General features: G+C 42.3%; 1 protein-coding gene across 1 annotated transcript in view; it reads right to left on the bottom strand.

Annotated features, from left to right (window-relative positions):
- Positions 1-20,335, bottom strand: part of TPD52 (tumor protein D52) — a 124,184-nt gene extending 103,849 nt beyond the window's left edge. Inside the window, exon 1 of the mRNA XM_045162793.1 lies at positions 19,958-20,335. Coding sequence (XP_045018728.1) covers positions 19,958-19,976 — 19 coding nt within the window. The 5' untranslated portion in view covers positions 19,977-20,335. The remainder of the gene's footprint in view (positions 1-19,957) is intronic.
- Between the last annotated feature and the right edge of the window lie 1,733 nt (positions 20,336-22,068).

The raw sequence follows: 22,068 nt of genomic DNA, 5'->3' as shown, positions 1-22,068 counted from the left end.
TGGGAGAGTACTTAAGATTACAGAGGTCACTCAGTTCTTTATAAAAGGAATGCTTTATTACAGTCTATAATTATGTAATATCTTCAAAAATAGAAATGTTTTATTGCTTTGCATTTCTACATGCTTCTCTAATAAGATTATGTTTAACTTATGCCCCCTAGAATGATAAAGAATTACTGCAAAGCATATAAAAATGCTAAACATTTTAAGTACAGCTGCTTTAATGACACAATGCCCAGGAACTGAAGGAAATTAACAATGGCCACAAAAGTGAAAGTTAAAAGTGTTAGTTGCTCAGCTGTGTCCAACTCTTTGCAACCCTACAGACTGGCTGTCAGGCTCCTCTGTCCATGAAATTCTCCAGGTAAGAATACTGGAACGGGTTACCATTCCCTTCTCCAGGAGATTTTCCCGATCTAGGGATTGAACCCAGGTTTTCTGCATTGCAGGCAGATTCTTTACAATCTGAGCCACCAAGGAAGCCCCAACAATGGCCATAGGCTATGTGCTAAGTCACTTCTGTTGTGTCTGACTCTGCGATCCTATGAACCATAGCCAGGCTGGCCATAGTTGCTTCCAAAAAGAAAAAAAGTGGGGGGCTATGGGACTGCCTGATAGCTGCTCACTGTTCCCACTGTTCCCACTGCTCACTATTCTCATTCCCACTGGAATGAGCCTCAGTAGGAACAATTCCTCAAAGGGAGTCCAGGTTTCCATGGGCAGCAGCAGGAGGTGACGACACGCCTCCCTCCCAGCTCTCTCTTGCCTCCATCTCTGTCTCTTCCCTACAATAGCCATCTCAAGACTGCATTTACAGATCCAAAATTTCTTTTTTTTTCCCGCCCTGAGTCTTCATTGCTGCTCTTAGGCTTTCTCTGGTTGCAAAGAGTGAGGCCTTTTGCAGTACACGGGCTTCTTATTGTGGTGGCTTCTCTTCTTATGGAGCATGGGATCTAGAGCGTGGGCTCAGTAGTTGTGGCCCAGGGGCTTAGTTGCTCCTTGGCATGCGGGATCTTCCCAGACCATGGATTGAACCCATGTCTCCTTCATTGGCAGGCAGATTCTTATCCACTGTGCCACCAGGGAAGTCCCAGACCCAGGGATTTTTGCCATATGGGTATCAAAATAGTTCACGCATCCGCAGTTCCCACAACGTTTCACAGGCAAGATTCCTTACACTGGAGACTTGATATTATTAAATAAATCAGCTCCACTGAGGCAACAAATATGTCTGCAACAAATTAATTTAAAATGAGATCTCTCTACCTGATCCCAGGTGCCTCAGTGGTAAAGAATCCTCCTGCCAATGCAGGAGAATCCGAGATGCGGGTTCAATCCCCGGTTCGGGAAGACGCCCTGAAGGAGGGCACAGCAACCCACTCCAGTGTTCTTGCCTGGAGAATCCCATGGACAGAGGAGCCTGGCAGGCTGCAGTCCACAGGGTCTCAAAGAGTCAGACAAGACAGAAGCAAATGAGAATGCACCTATTGAGAGTTGGTAAATATTGCATAGAAACTATATGATCCTGAGGGGGCTCTCCAAGCCCCCTACATATCAAACCCTCTCACTAGGAAAACAGAAGAGGAAGAGAACACCTACAGAGAGCTGAGGCGAGGGTAGGAAGAGGCATTCACCACCCACCACTACTTGGCTGGAGCCAAGACCGCACCAAATTAATGTTTTAGCATCATCGCCACATAAAAGTTCCTTTCTATGCACATAGTACTAGTCAAAAAGAATTAAGAATTTCAAATTCTTCCAAAACTGGAAGACCAAAACCATCCCCACCTTGTCCTCTGTACCCTTTCATTCACCTTTTGCAAACTCGAAAGAAAGGATAGCAGAAGTGCTGCTCTCTTGTGCAGGATGCACCTGCAAAGGACACAACAACATTTGAAAAAAGTGTTCAGTGTGGAAACTATGGGTGCAATGTACTGCTATTAACGGCAACACGAACACACATGAAAAATTCCCCCAAATGGCATTTCACTGTCAAAAGCAAGAGGGTGGCTGGGCAGACAGGCAAGTTGGTCAGGAGAAGCAGGAGAGTCAGAGAGCATAGGGGTTCCTGAAGCTCTCGCCCAGTAACAGCACCCAGAACCCGGGTGGAAGGAGCCACCCACCCAGAGGCCCCTCCCTCAGCTCAGGGAGCTGGAGCTCCTGCTGGTGGCCAACGTGTCATATCTAGTCCAAGGTGGAAGTGACAATATGACAAAGGTCCATATCCTGGCATGGCAACAGACTAGAACTGCAACTAACTAACCACTTCCTTTAATTCCTTTCTTTTTTTAATTTATTGAAGTATATTTGATTTACAATGTGTTAATTTCTTCTGCATAGCAAAGTGACTCAGTTATACATATACATATATACATTCTTTTTCATATTCTTTGCCATTATGGTTTATCACAGGATACTGAATATAATTACCTGCTATACAGTAGGACCTTCAGTTCAGTTCAGTTCAGTCGCTTAGTCGTGTCTGACTCTTTGTGACACCATGGACTATATAGCACGCCAGGCTTCCCTGTCCATCACCAACGCCTGAGCTTGCTCAAACTCATGTCCATCGAGTCGGTGATGCCATCCAACCATCTCATCCTCTGTTCTCCCCTTCTCCTCCTGCCTTCAATCTTTCCCAGCATCAGGGGCTTTTACAATGAGTCAGTTCTTTGCATCAGGTGGCCAAAGTATTGGAGCTTCAGCTTCAGCATCAGTCTTTCCAATGAATATTCAGGACTGATTTCCTTTAGGATGGACTGGTTTGATCTCCCTGCTGTCCAAGGGACTCTCAAGAGTCTTCTCCAACACCACAGTTCAAAAGCATCAATTCTTTGGCACTCAGCTTTCTTTATGGTTCAACTCTCACATCCATACATGACCACTGGAAAAACCATAGCTTTGACTAGACGGACCTTTGTTGGCAAAGTAACATCTCTGCTTTTTAATATGCTCTCTAGGTTGGTCATAGCTTTTCTTCCAAGGAGCAAGAGTCTTTTAATTTCATGGCTGCAGTCACCATTTTCAGTGATTTGGGAGCCCAAGAAAATAAAGTCAGCCACTGTTTCCATTGTTTCCCCATCTATTTGCCATGAAGTGATGGGACCAGCTGCCATGATCTTAGTTTTTTGAATGTTGAGTTTAAAGCCAACTTTTTCATTCTCCTTTTTCACTTTCAAGAGACTCTTTAGTTCCTCTTTGCTTTCTGCCATAAGGGTGGTATCATCTGCATATCTGATGTTGTTGATATTTCTCCTGGCAATCTTGATTCCAGCTTGTGCTTCCTCCAGCCCAGCATCTGTCATGATGTACTCTGCATATAAGTTAAATAAACAGGGTGCCAATATACACAGCCTTGATGTACTCCTTTCCCAATTTGGAACCAGTCCATTTTCCATGACCGGTGCTAACTGTTCCTTCTTGACCTGCACATAGATTTCTCAGGAGGAAGGTAAGGTGGTCTGGTATTCCCATCTCTTAAAGAATTTTCCAGTTTGTTATGATCCACACAGTCAAAGGCTTTACTGTAGTCAATGAAGCAGAAGTAGATGTTTTTTTGGAATTCTCTTGCTTTTTCTACGATCCAATGGACCTTAGTGTTTATCTATTTTATATACAGTAGTATGTGTCTGCTAATCCCAAACTCATAATTTATCCCTCCCCCATGCCCTTACCCTGTGGTAACCATGAGTTTGTTCTCTATGTCTGTGACTCTGTTTCTGTTTCATAAATAAGCTCATTTGTGTCATATTCTGGATTCCACATATAAGTGATATCACATGATATTTGTCTTTCTCTGACTCACTTTACTTAGCATGATCATCTCCAGGTCCATCCATGCTGCTTCAAATGGCAATATTTCATTCTTTTTATGGCTGAGTAATTATGTACATATACTACATCTTCTTTATCCATTCCTCTGTCCACGGACATTTAGATTGCTTCCACTTCTTGGCTATTGTGAATAGTGCTGCTATGAACATTGGGGTGCTATTAAGTTTTAAGAATTATGTAGCCTTTGAGTGTTCCTAACTTTGCTGAGACTCCACACAGAGAAACACAAATAGGTCAACTACTAAAGTATGATTTCTGAAAATTTCTAATTAATAATTTGAAATAATTTTTTCTAAGCTTTGAGTCACTATACACACACCAACGGGGGCAGAGGGGATCTAAATTAGCTACACAATAGCAATGACATTAATAATAAATAAACAAACTAGGAAATCTGTTTTCAGGGCTTTTTTTTAACCCCTACATAAAAAAAATTAATTCTAGTAAGAAACATAAAACATCTCAAATAAACCCATGACATCCCTTAAGTAAAAGCGAAACAAAAAGAACAAGAGCAACAAAACCTCTGGGTTGCACAGTATGTCCCACACGGAGAAAGATAGAGAAGAAAAAGGAGAAAATGGAAATTAGGTAGAATAAAAAGACACCAAAAGGAAGGAGAATGGAAAGGCAAAGAGGAACGACAGAAAACTCAGAGAAACAACTACGCATGCGCACACCCAAACTGAGGGGAACAGACAGACTGACGCAGAATTTGAGGTTTGCGCAGCACTGGATTGTAGAAAATAATCAAAGTGACCTACTACACTTTGTTTTCTGTTTGTTTTTTTTTTATATTGAATGAAAGATTCTTTAAATTCTAGAGTGCTTCACAGTTTTCAAAAGTTTCACACATGATTTCACATAATCCCACAGTAACCTTTCTCCCTTACCCCTACATTGCCCTTCTCTGCTCCCTCTCCCCAGTGCTAAACACTAGTTTGTTCTCTGTATCTGTGAGTCTGCTTCGTTTTTGTTTTACTTACTAGTTTGTTGCAATTTTTAGATTTCACATAGAAGTGATTATCATACAGCATTTATCTTTCTCTGACTTATTTCCCTTAGCATAATGCCTTCCAGGCATCCATCTGTACTGCTACAAATGGCAAAATTTCATTCTTTTTATGACTGAGTAGTATTCCATTGTATATATACACCACATCTTCTTTCTCCATTGTCTGTCAATGGACACTTTGGTTGCTTCCCTACCTTGCCAATTGTAAACACTGCTGCCGTGAACACTGGAAACCTAGTACCTTGCCTTGTAAACAATGTTGCTACGAACAGGAGGGACCCAGCACACTCTGAAAAGTTGGCTGTTTCATCAGAGGTCACTGCTTTTCAAATTTAACAGCAATGTTGCCGTTTTGAAGAGAATAATCAGACTAGGAAAATGTCATCAGACCTTCATGGGCAGTGACCACAGGCCCAGCCAGAGGTCACTGCAGGGCAGCAAGGTGCCCAGCCCTGGAGTCTCTAATCGGGGCTAAAAAGAGGCACAAAGTTTGGGAAGGGACTGTAATGAAGGGAAAAATAAAAGCCAAGGGAAATCTGCCATGTTATCTTCGTGTGCGTTATGTGTTCAGTCACTCAGGCATGTCCAATTCTTGGCAGCCCCAAAGACGGTAGCCCCCAGGCTCCTCTCTCCATGGGATTTTCATTTTCCAGGCAAGAATACTGAAGCAGTTTGCCATTTCTTACTCCAGGGGATGTTCCCAATGCAGGGATTGAACCCACGTCTTACACTTCCTACAATGATGGGCAGATTCTTTACCATTGCGCCTACCTTTACTGTTAGTCAAAATCTTCACTGAATGCCTGAAGCCGCGAATAGTAAGTAGCCACCTACTGAAAAATCACCAGAGCAGCTGACTGGAAGGTCAACAGTGACCCAGCTGGCTGACTCTCCAGTGAGGGGACTGCCATTCTGGAGGGAAAATATTTCTCAAGAGACTGTTTGACAAATTCAGATGTGGCATAAATCAATCCTGCAGCTGAGATCCTCCATGAAGAAAAGGGAGTGCTCACAACTTCAGATGTGCCCTGAGAAATTGCTGATATAAAAAAAAAAAAAAAAAATCACAGCTTTACTATGATTTGGCTCTAATGTCAACTCGAGGCTAAATTGCTTCTGTGGCCCTCATTCCACCTGGAGAATATATCATGCTTTCATTTCACAGATATTTAATAAGTACTCATTCCCCACAAGGTTCTTACACATTCAAGTGAATTATTACTTACAGACTTGAGCACCTTGAAGGTCAAACTCTACGATAGGACTATTAAAATACATTGTGCATTAAAAGCATCATAACCAAAACCAGTGACCTACACAGGACTGGTGCATCCAGTTATTCTCCCTTGCCTTGCTTTCTTCTCTCATTTTACAAACAGGCACAAAGGTCAAAACAGCATCCTCTCTGTGTCTGGAAGCAAAAAACAACACTCAGTGCAGGCAAGCAAATCACCAAGGTAATCCAGATTTCCCTTTAAAACACCATCTTGCTTCTCAAAAGGGCAGTCTCAATTTGTATTTTAAAAAAACCAAAACACACACACATTTGACCCTTCTCAAAGGCCCAAATCCATAGCATCTGCCCTGTTCCTTCTCAACTCCCTTCCAATCGTTGGAGTTTGAATCTTTCAGCATTATCCATAATTGGTCCTCATTACCAAAGCCATTATCTACTGTTTCCCTTCAATCTACCTGGCCTCTCCAGAGCCTGTGAAAGTTACACTCCCTATCCTGCACCTTCCTCTCCCTGCCCTGAAATCTTCAAATTCCATGTTCTGTTCTACTTTTGTTCCTGGGCCGTCTCAGAAACTTAATAGCTTCAAATATTACACATGCTAATATGGAAGTAACATGCTAATAATTAACAGCTACAAATGATCACATGCTCTCCTGCCCAGCTCCTTCTCTTAGAGATCCATAGTTCACCCCTAACCCAGCCACACCGACATCCCACAAGGACCTGGTGGTGGTTTTAAAATATGTGCACACATCTGTTGTATGCACCCTCTTCCCACCAAAAGTGGTGTCTAACTCTGCCTCCTTGAATCTGGGCTGGCCCTTGTGACACATTCCTAACAGAACAAGGAGGAAGCGACTCCACATGACTTTGAGGCGAGGTCATACAAGGCCACACAGCCCTTGCCAGCCTCTCTCTTAGGACCCATGGGTTGGGAGCACCGGGGTAATATAAGAAGCCTGTTACGGGGGCATCCTGAGGGGGCCTGCTGCTGCATCAACAGCATGGTCTCCACCTAAAAACAGGCAAGCAAATCCCCATCCTCAAACAGGTCATGCTGTTTCCACCAGAGACCATGGGGATTGAACCAGGTGCCTGAGGAGCCCCAACTGTTGGCCCCCATGTGACTGAGGAAGCCTTCAGATGAGCCCTGTCTTATGTTACAAGCCTCCCAGCTGGGCTGAGTGGAGGAGAGACAAGCTGTCCCCACCAAGCCCTGCCCACGTACAGGTCTGTGACCATCCAAAAAAAAAAAAAAAAAAAGCTATTGTTTTAAACCACTAGGTGTGGGGATGGGATGGTCTGTTATACAACTTTAGACAAATGGAACAGACCTCAGAGGTAACACACAACCCAAATGAAATTCCCTCTCTTTCCCTTGCCTCTGGTCCCTTTCCAAGTCCATGCGGTCTGAAAAGCCCAAAGGCTTTTCTTTATTCTCTGCTCTTCTTTATTCTCAGATCCTCACCCTTCACATCTGACCCATTCTACCCAAAGATCCCTCAGGAATCCAGCACCCCCCACCGCTGGCATGGAACACAGTGACAGCCCCTGCTTGGTTAGCTAGTCCCTTCTACATAGCTGCCAAAATGTTACTCTAAAACCAAACTCCCACTTGCCACCACCAGCCTATTGCTCTACAGCACAGTCCTGAATCTTGATCCCAGCACACAAGACAGCTCACACACCCCTAGTGACCACCGTGAACTCCAGTCACAGGGAATTTCTGAGCATCTTTTTGCCTTTCATGCCTCTGCACCTTTGCACATACTGAAGCTTCTTCCCAAATCCTCTTCCGCACCCTTCCTTCTCTTACCTCTTACCAGGATTCCTACTTTGCCTTCAAGTTCAAAGGTTACTTGAGGTTAGATTCCTGTCCTGACGACCAGCTAGAGTTCCTCATTTCCTTTTCAGTCAGCCAGACAGTCCTTACAACCTCCACCTCACACAGTGGCAGAATTCTCTGTATGTTTCTCCAGCCTGGCCTGTGAGGGCAGGCATCATATCATGTGTGCATGCATGCTCAGTCACTTCAGTCGTGTCTGACTCTCTGTGACCCTAAGGACTGCAGCCTGCCAGGCTCCTCTGGCCATGGGATTCCCCAGGCAAGAATACTGGAGTGGGTTGCCATGCCCTCCTCCACAGGATCTTCCCAACCCAGGGACTGAACCCACATCTCCTGGGTCTTCTGCACTACAGGTGTACTCTTGACTGCTGAGCCACCAGGCAAGCCTGCATCATCTCATAATTGTCTCCAAATAAATGAAATGTTTAATTTGAATTGGAAATCAGCGAATTAGCATTTTACAGAAATACAAACACTCCGTTTGAGAATTAGTATCTATTGAGCCCCCATGCCAGTCACAGATTTTTACTTAAATTTCACAAATAGTTGAGGTATAACCAACCTCAAAGAGGTTGAGTGACTTACCCAGTGTCTCATGACCAGAAAATGATGAAAACCAATTTTCAACCCAGACATACCTTCGGCTCTAGCATTCTTTACCCTGAATATTTTCAACCAGTTCTGGTGCCTGAGGACAGACCACATTCTGGGGTGGATACCGGTCCGAGCGCTCCCTTCCCCGTGGTAGCGACCACAGAATGGCATCATTTTGAACAACACCTTTCATTATACTTTTAGGTAGCATAAGGACAGGAACACTATGGCCAAATAATTCGATTTTAAAACCCAGCTCTGTCTGTGTCAAGCTTTGCGCTCCTGGAAAAGTTATTACTCCATTTTCTCACATCTTGTTTCTTCATTTGTAAAACAAGGATGTGGCTCACAGATTTGCTCTAAACATTTTCAAAATGAAACATGAAAAACATTTAGAACAGAATCTGGTATATGGAAAACCCTGAGCAGATGTCGTTGCTGGTATTAGTGGTAGTAGTGGTATTACTAAAAGTTGCCCAGTAAAACCCCAGCTAGAAAACTTAGGTCATTATAATGCAGAGCTTGAAGTGGTGTCCCTTCAGATTCCAATTCTGTTTTAATTTGTTGGAAGGAAAATATTTCTAAAAAGTGTGAAGTGTTCCCAGCCCTTTAAACTGCAAATGTAGCTGAAACTGTTCTTGGCTACCAGTTACCCTTTGAGAAACAACAGGCGTGGGACAAAGGTTTTGTAACAATCTCCACATCTAGCAGAGAATGGGGAAGTCCTGATCTCTCAGCTTCTGTTTCCTCATATATAAAACAAAAATGATATCAATCCTATTACCCTGCATTAGGAAAGACTGAATTGAAATAATATGAAGAAAAATTAGAAGGAGTTGTGCAAAAAGCAGGTAGAAGCATCATCATTCCCACTGCTAATAAACTGATACACCGAAAGTGATATACTCAGTATATACCAAAATGGAAAGTTGGTCATCAATTTGCTAAAATGCTCCAGCCAGCAGAAATGTTTGCATTTTCCCTCTTAATATCATTTTCATTCTGTTAACTAGTAGCAAACCCTTTCAGCCACTGTCAACATCCCCACTGCCCTTCTCAATTTAACTGAAAGAAAACTAAAATGTATCAACACCATCTATGCCTCTTAAATTCAGGATACATTAGAAGCAAATAACTACTTTTGATGAAATAGCATAGAAAACATTTAAGAAAGTTACTTAGTGAGCACTACATCCAACTTCCTTTGGAGAATAAACATTTAATCAGCACTTTCTCCTCCTCTACTTGTAAATGTATACATAAATACTCTTACGTGTACACTTGAGAAGTAAAGTACCAATTTGGCTTCTATTTACAGATCAGACTTTCAGTGATTATGTATAAAACTATAAGCACATTTGGAACCGGTATTCTTGGAACAGGTATTCTTGTCTCCCTGCCAAACTATCTTTCCCTGTTAACTGTTTCTATCTAATCCCATGTGACTCTATATACGCTAGAAATCTTCTAATGAATATATGTACAATAGGACAAATATTTATGGAGTACCAACTATGTACACACTTGAATGAGAGTCTGGAATACAAACCGAACAGTCTCCTACTGACACTTCATTTCTAACCAAGTACAAATCTTAATGGGTTGGATAAACTGCTATCTTTATTCCTACAGCCCTATTCATTACACCATAAGCTCCTTTACCATACCACAATGCCTCCAAAAAGCTCAGAATACAAGGGGTGAAGTTTAATCCTATTAAGTAAATTCTCAATCCAAAACTTTATATGGTGATGTTTTAAATCATTTTTAAGCTGACATTTACATTTGCACAGCTGTAACATGAAGTACAGTCACCATGCCTATAAGCCAAAGCATGTAAATTAGTAGTCCTACCTAGAACCACTACTTTTAGTATTGATTACAAAAGCATCTAAAGAGAAGACATAAACGCAGAGAAAAAAGTATTGAAGGCAACTGAGAGCCATGAAAGTTACTCTAAAAACTGTCACCAAGAAAATATCTGCTCTTCATAATGTCTTCTGTTAGAAAAATAACATAAAACATGAAACATAACCAAAACCAAAATAGAAAAAATAAATATTTTCCACAAAACACAAAGGTTTACTATGAACAGGGGAGAAGGGTGGCAGCAGCAGAAGGCAAACACACAATTTTAAAGTAAAGGAGAGGACTTCCCTGGTGGCTCAATGGTAGGGACATGGGTTTGATTCCTGGTCTGGGAAGAGCCCACGCGCTTTGGGGCAGCTGAACCCGTGCTCTCAAGCCTGTGAGCCACAATGCTGAAGACCGCGCACCTAGAACCCAGGCTCCGCAACAAGAGAAGCCTCTGCAATGAGAAGCCCGCACACCACAGAGAGTGGCCCCTGCTCGCCACACCTAGAGAACGCCCACACGCAGCGACGAAGACCCAGTGCAGCCAAAAAATAAGTCAATTTAAATTTTTTAATTTAATAAAATAAAAAGATATTAAAACAATGAAGGAACAACCAATGTCAAAAGGGGAACCAATGGCTAATATCATCTACAGCCTCTTAGAAGGTGGAAAACGTTTAAATGAAAAGAGATGGCATTTTTTTTACCTATAAGCTTTCTAATTCTTCTTTTTCCCCAAAGCAATGACATCTGTGCAGAAAAAGAAACAACCAAGAGTGACAAAGGCAATTTACAGAATGGGAGGAAAATATGTGTAAACCACATATCTCATAAGGCCTAAGTATCCAGAATACATAATAATTAATAATCCAATCATAGACATTTCTCCAAAGAAGACATAAAGATGACCGAGAAGCACTCAACATCACTCATCATCAGGAAAATGCAAATCATAACCACACTGAGATATTATATTATCTCAGCTCAATTAGGAAGGCCCCTATCAAAAATGAAAAGTGTAGCTAAAGATATGGAAAAATTAGAACCACAGAGGCTCCCTCTCTCTGCAGGTGTTTGGTCCCTACAATGTTCTCTCTAAAATAACTTGGTGAGAATGTAAAATGGTATGGCCACAATGGAAAACAGGAGAGAAATTCACAAACCAAACAAAACACCTAAGAACAGAACTACCATCAGATCAGATCAGTCGCGTCCGACTCTTTGCAACCCCGTGAATCGCAGCACACCAGGCCTCCCCGTCCATCACCAACTCCTGGAGTTCACCCAGACTCAGGTCCATCGAGTCAGTGATGCCATCCAGCCATCTCATCCTCTGTCGTCCCCTTCTCCTCCTGCCCCCAATCCCTCCCAGCATCAGAGTCTTTTCCAGTGAGTCAACTCTTCGCATGAGGTGGTCAAAGTACTGGAGTTTCAGCTTTAGCATCATTCCTTCCAAAGAAATCCTAGGGCTGATCTCCTTCAGAATGGACTGGTTGGATCTTGCGGTCCAAGGGACTCTCAAGAGTTTTCTCCAACACCACAGTTCAAAAGCATCAATTCTTCGGCGCTCAGCCTTCTTTATAGTCCAACTCTCACATCCATACATGACCACAGGAAAAACCATAGCCTTGACTAGACGAACCTTTGTTGGCAAAGTAATGTCTCTGCTTTTGAATATGCTATCTAGGTTGGTCATAACTTTCCTTCCACGGACTAAGCGTCTTTTAATTTCATGGCTGCAGTCACCATCTGCAGTGATTTTGGAGCCCCCCAAAATAAAGTCTGACACTTTCCACTGTTTCCCCATCTATTTCCCATGAAGTGATGGGACCGGATGCCATGATCTTCGTTTTCTGAATGTTGAGCTTTAAGCCAATTTTTTCACTCTCCACTTTAACTTTCATCAAGAGCCTTTTTAGTTCCTCTTCACTTTCTGCCATAAGGGTTGTGTCATCTGCATATCTGAGGTTATTGATATTTCTCCTGGCAATCTTGATTCCAGCTTGTGTTTCTTCCATAGGAACCAGCAATTTTATTTCTGGGTATTGAGGATTTCAGAACAAGTCTCCCTCAAACTACCACTTTGGAATTGTGACTATTTTGAGCTGATGGCAATCAAAATCCAGCAGACTGAGGAAAACCTTTTATTTCTCCCTTACCTGTCTAAAAGAATTTAGATAGAGTATCTGGTCCAGGAAGGGAACTATCACAAGATATTACTACAAATAGTCCAGGTGAGGTGGGGTGAACTGTGGGCAGCTGGACTGGGGCTAGAGATCAAAGTCCTTTCTGGGCCCTATCATCCTGCAGGGAATGGAAAATACTTTACCAAACCTTCTCTCCATCTTCCTGTGAATTGTCTTTCTCGCCTTTCAAGACCCAGAACCCTATCCCTTTTCTCCATAGCTCAGAGTGTCATGTAAGTCTCAACTGGCTAAATGCCTGAGGGTCTCATATTCTTGTAGGACCCCCGAACATATGCAACTAAATTTGGTTTTCTCCTGTTGGCCTCCCCTATGTTAATTTAATTATTAGACAAGCCAAAGAACTAAGAAGGGTAGGGAAAATAAACATTCCTTTCCTACAGTATATACCCAAGAGTGGAAAACAGGACATAAAAGAGAATTTGCACACCCATGATCACAACAGCCAAGAGGAGGGAGCAACCTAAATGTCCAGTGAGGGATGAACAAAGAAAATAAAAGATGATAAAGAAAATGTGGCATACATACACACTAGAATGTTATATAGCCTTAAAAAAGATAGAAATCCTACAATATGCAATGACATGGATGAACCTTGAAGACATTATGCCAAGTGAAATAAGTCATAAAAAGAGAAATACTACATGATTCCACTTTAATGATCTATCTAAAGTAATCAAACTCACTGAAGCAGAAAAGAGAATAGTGGATACCAGGGGCTGTAGAGAAAAAAAAAAATGTGTGTTGCTCAGTGGGTCCAGGGTTTCAGTCATCAAAATGAAAAGGTTCTAGAGATGTGTTACACAATAAAGTACATAGAGTTAACAATACTATCCTATACACTTAAATACAGTTGTGATAATATATTTCTTGTCATGCATTTTTACTACAATAAAAAGCAGTAATAATTATGTTTCCCAGAAAGTAATTTGGCCAAAGGCATGAAAAACCTAAGCATATTCACATCCTTTGTCCTGTCTCAAGAAATTTATCTTAAAACACTTTCTCTTTAAAGTATTATAATAGCTAAAATAAAAAGCAATCTATATTCCCACCAAAAAAAAAAAAAGTTAAACATCAAATGCTGAAAGAGTACAGTCATCAAAAAATATAGTTTGAAGATACTTTTTTCAATGGTACATTAAAATTATTATCTAGTAGTATCCAAAATGCAATATAAAATTGTATATATAGTATGTACAATACAACTATGATGAACATATACTGGGATATTCAATAAAGAAAAAAACAAGGAAACAGGTCTAATAAAAAAAATAGAAAGAGAAAGGGAAATGAGGAGGATAGAGAACAGGGGAAGGGAAGAAAGCTATATCAACTACATTTCTGTTGGATTTTCATCCAGACCAAGTTGATTCTAATGTTTATTTGGAAATAAAATCTGGCAAAAACAGCTAGAAAAACATCTAGTACTAAAAAGAAAAATAGAGTGATCAGGAGAGACTAGTCCTTCCAGACATTTTAACATGTTATGAAACCACAATAATTTAAACAGTTTAGTTGCTAGAACAGAACAGGGGGAAAGAAAAGAATACAGAAATTTAGTACTGACAACAGCAGTATTTCAAAGACCCATTCGTGAGTGAATGGTGCTGGACAATTGAGGAGCCAATTGAGTTGGGAAGGAGGTTAAGATTCATAACTCACATTTTTTAATCAAAATAAACTCCAGATGGATGAAAGATTTAAAGGTAAAAAATAAAAACATAAATTCAAAGTGAGGATAGCATCTCTATGAATGATTCAAAAGCTTGAAGCTATTAAATGAAAACTGCCATCAACTAATATTTCTGCTCAGAAAAAAAATCACCAGAAAGTCACAAAAGGAACAACAAACTAGGAAAAAATATAATAGCAATTCATGTCATGAAGAAATCAAGAAGAAAAGGATAAAACAATAGAAAAAACTGGCAAGGTATATGATCAGACATGTCCCAGAAAATGAATATAGATAGATCTCAAACATATCAAAATGAATATAGATAGATCTCAAACATATCAAAAGTATAATGGCCTTCATATTAAGAAAAATATATAATAAACACAGCCTGCGAAACATCTTTCCCCCCACAAGAGAAGCAAAGATGAAAAATGTGACAACACCCTGGCCACATGATAGAGAGAAGCAGATGCTCACACATAGCTGGTGGATTATAACTGGCACCACTTCTATGGAGCAGAATCTAGCACTATCAAAATTGAACAGTCACATTCTTCTAAGAATTCTTCCTACAGATACACCAGCACATTTATCAAATAATTTGCATACAGATTTATTTGCTGCAGCTTTGTTTTAATAGCAAAATATTAGGGGAAACCTAAATGTCCCTCAATAGGGAACAAGTATCATCTGTTTGGTACATAACATGGTACATCTAAAAATAGACATCTACAAATAGCCCTGAAAAATGAAACAACTCTATATAACATTGTGTTGAATGATCTCTAAAATATATACTGTTAGTATATATAGTATATATAGAAATACAGAAGTTAGGTGTGAAATAATTTGTGCACTACAGCTTATACAACACACACACTAATACTGTACATATTTAAATATAAGTGTGTATACCTACATAAGTAGAATCTCTCTGGGTGGATGGAGAAGAAACTGTTAATAATGGTGACATCACTACCCAAGAGAAATAGCCAAGGAGACAGGAATGGAAGGGAGATTTAACATTTTGCAACCTTTTAATCATTCTGAACTCTATCATGTGCATTAATTACCTGGTCACACTAGTCAAAATGATGCTGCAGAAGGGTATTTTAAAATACTGAGTTTTAAAGAAGAGGCAAGATACAAGATGACATATTCAGTAAGAGATTATTTTGTGATTTGTTTAAAAGGACAGCTATATGGATGGATACAAACCAACATGCTAACAGTGATTTTCCAGAATAGGATTATAGGTGGTTTTATGTTCTTTCTCTCCATGTGTATTTTCTGATTTTTCTAAAATGAACAATTCCTCTCAGCCACCAAGAAGTATTTTTAATTCAAATATTTTTTAACTTGCACTAGACATTAAATCCCTTGATCCCTTGGACATTTATTCTAATAAAACTACACTGCTAAGATTATGGTTTCTGGTACCCACCCAGTTTAAATAAAATCTGGGAGAGTCTCAGAAGAGAGATTTTAAAACAGTCAACAATTAAACAGAAATAATTAAACCTACAAGGAAAATAAAATAATGTGAGCCTCCAATACAAGGACCAGGAGGAGCACAGAAGGTCAGGGGATTTGGGTGTTCTCTTCAGCTGGGAACCTTGAGTGTATTTGCTTTTATTGTGTACATAGATTATTCTGTTTTGAGATCTCACTGATGGATCACAACCCCTCCTACCACTTAGCTCTCCCCTAGGGACCAAGCAGACTGCTGCATAGAAACAGATGCAGGAAGTGAATGCAAGTTAACAAAGACATTATCACCATATGGAAAGCAAGACTTGACCAAAGAAACCATGATGCTGAGTGACTCACACCCAGAGATCTGTAAGCAGACCCTCAAAGCTGTTACCCATTCATTTCTACGTTTATCTGTAAATCAACAACACCTCACCATTTTGTTATTTTGAAGGCATAATTACCAGGCTGAAATTATAGTGACCTATTATCTGTCACTGTTTCATTGCAGGCTTCCCCTTTCCCCAGTTGTTTCGACCATAGCAGCCTTCCCCTACCCCCTTAAAATAAAAAGCTGTGGTGCTGTTTTAATTCAAACACAGATAAAATGCTTAGTGGCTAGGTGACTGTCAATATAATGGTGCTAAACTACAAGTTATTACTAATATAAGAGAGTGTGCCCGTGCGCGTGTATGTGCACACGTGCTTAGTTATGTCTGACTCTTTGCAACCCCATGGACTGTAGCCCTCCAGGCTCCTCTGTCCATGGAATTTTCCAGGTAAGAATATGGAGTGGGTTGCCATTTGCTCCTCCAGGGGATGTTCCCAACCCAGGGACCCAACCCACATCTAGTGTCTCCCGCATTGGCAGGCAGATTATTTACCACTGCGCCACCTGGGAAGCCAATATAAGAGAGTACTCGAGCACAATTATCTATTCAGCCCCATAAAAGGCAGTCAGGAGTTTTTTTACATGGTGTATTCTACAGTTAGCAGGCCGCTGCACTTTCAAGGTGGGAAATGGCACACACGTTAAGTGTGCTGAACCCATAGAAACTCCTAAGAGGCAGTATGTCGTTTATGGTGAATTTTAAATCATCTGATGTTGACTGCTCTCTACATAAGCAGAGCACTGTATACAGAGTCTGGGTATGGGGGAGGGCACGAAAAATACGCAAATCTCAGACTGATACTGAAAAGCATTCAGAATACAGCGCTGAAATAAAACTGTTCATTTCAAAACATTATAGCTCTATTCAATAAAATCAGTAGCAAAGGCTAGATTTTGACAACTTCATATAAGAAGGAACAGATAAGGAGACATTTCAGCAGAGACATGCATTCAAGACAAGTAGTAGGCCATTTAATTTTGTATCTAGAGGATTTTATTTTCCTGGCCACACTGTGCAGCATGTGGGATCTTAGTTCCCCAACCAAGGCTTCCCTTCATTGGGAGCACAGAATCTTAACCACAGTACCACCAGAGAAGTCCCTAGAGTATTTTTTAAAGGGACAAACACAACAAAATCCACACACATTAAAAAAGTAAGTTAAATCCTAAAATATTATGATTTGCTTTTAGGTACTTTGAAAAAAATCACAATTCAGCAGACAATCACAGATTTTGAATAAACCTTATTCTAGCCAACACACTTTGCTGGTGAACCTGCAAGTTAAAAATCCAGGTTCCCTTCTCACTTTCAGCCAGGAGTCTACATGCACTTGCTCAAGAATTGTCTCCTCTGCTAGCTCAGAGAACTGACAGATAAACTTACTCTCCACACCCACTGCAGTCTTATCAGCAACTTTGTCCATCCAACCAGAGTTCTGTTTCTTTAAAACACAGAGAAAAAGAACAGGAGGAAGTGGGAAGCAAATAACCAACTCAGAGGGAATCAGTAGGTTTCAGGGGCTGCAAGGAGACTGGCCCTTGGGCACTTACCTTTCATCTGAGGCAGTCAACAAACATTTCTAAAAAACTGTGTGCCGTGGGAACATAAAGATGAAAAGACAAAAAAGAGGCAGAAGGAACCCAAAGTATAAGGAAACGCCAAGTGGTTGTTAAGACTGCCAAGCTATGTAGCCTCAGTTGACCTTGCCCAGGCAGCTAGCTCGTCTTTCATTTAGAGTCTGGCGTCCAAGTTCTCCACTTTAAGAGGATGGACTTCCCTCGCCCTCTAAGAATGACAATTAAATGCAAGGAGTAACATGACTAACAAATATCTTTACCAAAGAATAACATCCGAAAATTAGAGACAGAAAAAGACTCCTCTTATAAACCAAGGGATTTATTAAACATGTTTTAGACACATATACACAAACACACACACAAACAGTAATCCTACAATAACCATATAAAGTGTATCAGCAAATTGGAATATTACAGAACTACTACTGGCCGTGATTCTTACCAGCCAAACTAGAATACAAAAATCTAATAAAATCAGTCACTCCATTCACCTAATTCAAACACTACTAATATTTCATCTACTTTGAGGAGTACCAAATATAGCCACATATTCTAAAAACATGATTATGTTAAATATCACAGCGTAAGACATACACATGTATGCATGCTCACATGCTGGACACCCTTACTACCCCCATGAAAATCCAGATAGAAAAATACTGACTTACGTGGTAGCCTCTAGGCCTTCTCCTAACAATAATACACCTGAGACCTGTGAGGAGCTTTCCGACTCAACCATGTAAATGTTTACCATGTACAAATCACCAGGTTACTCAACTGTGGACAAAAACGAAATATATGCTTCTAACTTCAAGAAGTTTGAAATCTAGACAATATGTGGACACGTGTATATATGTACATATATAATGTATTACATATATACTGTAAACTACATATTGTATGGGGCTTCCCCATTGCTCAGCTGGTAAAGAATCTGCTTGCAGTGCTGGAGATCTGGGTTCGATTCCTGGGTGGGGAATATCTCTTGAAGAAGGAAATGGCAATTCACACCAGCATTCTTGCCTGGGAAACTGCATAGACAGATGACCCCGGAAGGCTACAGTTCATGGGGTGGCAAAGAGTTGGACACAACGGTGCACACGTGTACATACGGTATCAAATGAATGTAAGATGAGATTAATTTGAGGAGTTGAGAGAAAGGAAAAGCTGGAAGGCTCCAAAAATCCTATTTTACAACTGACCAGAAGTAAACTACAAAACAGTATACATGGAATATGGTTTGATTCGTATGCATGAAGGCAGATACTGGCCTTAACACACACAAAAAATTTGTGTTAAGACTCAAAATAGTAATAATTCCTATCCTCACTTCCCCAAATTAACCTCAATACTGTTACTTTTATTTAGCCTTTATATGTATATATTTAAAAGCTTGCCGCGAACCTGTGTTATGGTTAGTGTGGTTACTGTGTTATTATCAGTAAAGATTTCTAGGATGTGGCAATATTTAAATCTGAAAACCTAGTTCTACTATGCCACATCGCTCTTAAATAATGTTTACTGGAAGTAATTTCCCTTGAGATACTATTTTCAGAAACAAGTGCAGTCAAAGCTAGAGTAATCAGACTAAGGTTTTGTGTTGGAGGGGTTTCTCCTTTGACGGATAAAAGAGGACCCTCGCTACGAAAAATTCCCCGCCTCCAAACAAACCTAGAGACACTGCTCCAGAATTGGGGGATGTTAAATGTTCGCAACCAAAACCAACGCCACGGGCTCAAATGCCACCAAAAATCCTAACCACGTTAAGAAGGAGAGAGCAGAAAGTCTTCACGTATGGCTGGGAGGGCTTCACGCGCCCCTCGTGCGGGGCCAACCGACCCACCGTCCTCAGTCCCTCAGTTTCCACCGGTCCCAGACCGAGGTGAGCACGGCTCCCGGGCACCGCTTTTCACCAAAGCGCTTCTCGATCCGCCGCCCGGGCTCCGAACGCCTGGTGCCGGCCCTCCGCCGCCTCCCAGAACCTTCTCTATCTTTCCCGTCCTCTCTGCAGTCTCCAACACCCGCGCACCTTCGCGCGGTCCCATCCGCCCCCTCCGGGCGCCGGTTCCCGGCAGCCCAGCCACACCAGGACCCGGGATCCGGCTCCGGGGACGCAACTGGCGGCCCCAGCACCGCAGGCTCCGCACCTGCCTGGGCGCCAGGCCGCGCGCCGCCGCACCCCGGACCCGGGCCCCCAGCCGCGCCGCGCCGCGCCGGGCCCCGCGCCCACCCCGGAAGCGCCCGCGCCCTCACCTTGCTCGCTGCGGTCCATGTCTCCCTCCCGCCGGCAGCCCGTCCCAGCTCGGCCCGCCCGCCCGCCCGCCGCGCCGTGCTCCTCCCGTCCTCCGCCCGCTGCTCCCGGGAAGTCCCCTCCCCCGGAGGCGTCGGGCGCGGTGGCGCCGCCCGCGCGTGGTGGGGAGCGCTTTCCCGGGGCGTCACCCAACCACCTGACCCCGCGGGCCGGTGCGCTCCGCCGCGTCGGCGCGGGAGGAGGACCGGCGGGCGGTGCCGGGCGGCGGGGCGGGGAGGGCCGGGTGAGCGCAGGCTGGAACCCGCCCTGTAGGAGAGGGGAAGGCGGGGACGGCCAAGACGCGGCAGCCCCGTGGAGGCTGCGTGGGGACCGCGTGGAGACAGGGATGGCGTTACGTCGCACGCACCCTCAAGTTATTTATCATCAGAAGTTTCCTCCGGGGCGTTGAAGATGCCCTTTCTCTGCCTCCCAGAACACCTACTCTTCTGTGCTTATTGAGTGGCAAACCCAGGAAGGTTATTTTCAAATGCCAGTGGCTCCTTTTCCCTCTCATTCTTCATGTTCTCCTGCTCCCAAAATAATACCCTAGACTGTCTACCAGAGTAGGTCCGAAACAGGTCAAGAGGTTAAAATTGCAAAGAATCTCTGGAAAAAATGATGTGGCCTTGTCTTTTTAATAGAGTGCAGGGTTTTAAGTGACAAATTCAGAAGATTTTTCGTGCAATAAAATCGGACTGTTTTGAGTGCAGGATTAAGGACCACACTCTGAAATGAGTTAAATGAATTAAATTAAGCAAAGGGTAGACTTATCAACAGGGATCTTTTGAAAATATCAAAAGGCTCACGTCCATTTATCAAGGGACAGTTTGAAGTTCCTGTAATAACACTTTTCGTAATTAGCATCAACATTCTGTTTGAGTGTTCTGCAGTTACTGTCTTCAATGAAGTCAGGTTGATTATTACATAGTTCTAAGGTGGTAGCCCAATTTCCAAGCCATCTGGGTCTAAGAAGGAAGGAAGCTTCCTTGTGTGCTACCTAGAGACTCTGGCTAGGCCTCTAGCCCACATTGCCTGAAACATCACAGGAGTTTGGCTGTTGCTACTATGTTTTTAAATTAGCAATAGTTACCTGCTGCTACTACTGCTGCTAAGTCGCTTCAGTCGTGTCCGACTGTGCAACCCCATAAACGGCAGCCCATCAGGCTCCCCAGTCCCTGGGATTCTCCAGGCAAGAACACTGGAGTGGGTTACCATTTCCTTCTCCAATGCAGGAAGTGAAAAGTGAAAGTGAAGTCACTCAGCGGTGTCCGACCTTCAGCGACCCCATGAACTGCAGCCTTCCAGGCTTCTCCGTCCATGGGATTTTCCAGGCAAGAGTGCTGAAGTGGGGTGCCATTCCAAGTGTATCTGTTTCCCACCTGCATTGACAGCCTCTTCTCCTGAACTTTATTCGGTTTATCTCAATCCGATGAGACCTCTCCTCTTTGATTCTGCCTACTCCCACTGCACTTGGCTTCTCTCTTGTAGCACCCACCACTCTCACTCATCTCCCAGGCCAGCCTGCCACAGTCATAGGTTTATGTTCCCAGCCCCTCTAGGTTATAACCCAGCAGCTTATGAGCTCCAGGAGGTCAAAGATGGTTTGGGTCATCTTTTCACTGCTTTAATTATGCCATGCAGTGAATCAATATTATAAGTTTAGCTTTCAGACTAAAATTTCAAAATAAGATAAATTGTGTCCTCAGTCATATCTGACTCTTTGGGGCCCCAGGGACTTTGTCCATGAGTTTCCCAGTCAAGAGTATGGAAGTGGGTTGCCATTTCCTACTCCAGGGGATCTTCCCAGCCCAGGGATTGAAACCGCTTCTCTGAGTTTTCTCATTGGCAGGCAGATTCTTTACCACTAGTGCCACCTGGGAAGCCAAGATATTAATATAAATTGTATCTACTATTACTAACAATCCAGTGTTTATAACAAAGAAGTGCAATGATATATCTTTTCTTTTTAAAATATTTATTTATTGGCTGCATGGCACAGCATATGGGATCTTACTTCCCTGACCAGGGATGGAACCCTGCATTGGACCCACTGCATTGGAAGTGCAGAGTTTTA

This window comes from Bubalus bubalis, chromosome 15 (assembly GCF_019923935.1).
Source record: "Bubalus bubalis isolate 160015118507 breed Murrah chromosome 15, NDDB_SH_1, whole genome shotgun sequence".
Lineage (NCBI taxonomy): Eukaryota > Metazoa > Chordata > Mammalia > Artiodactyla > Bovidae > Bubalus > Bubalus bubalis.
The sequence above is the reverse complement of the archived record's forward strand: the minus strand, read 5'-3'. Positions and strand labels throughout refer to the sequence as shown.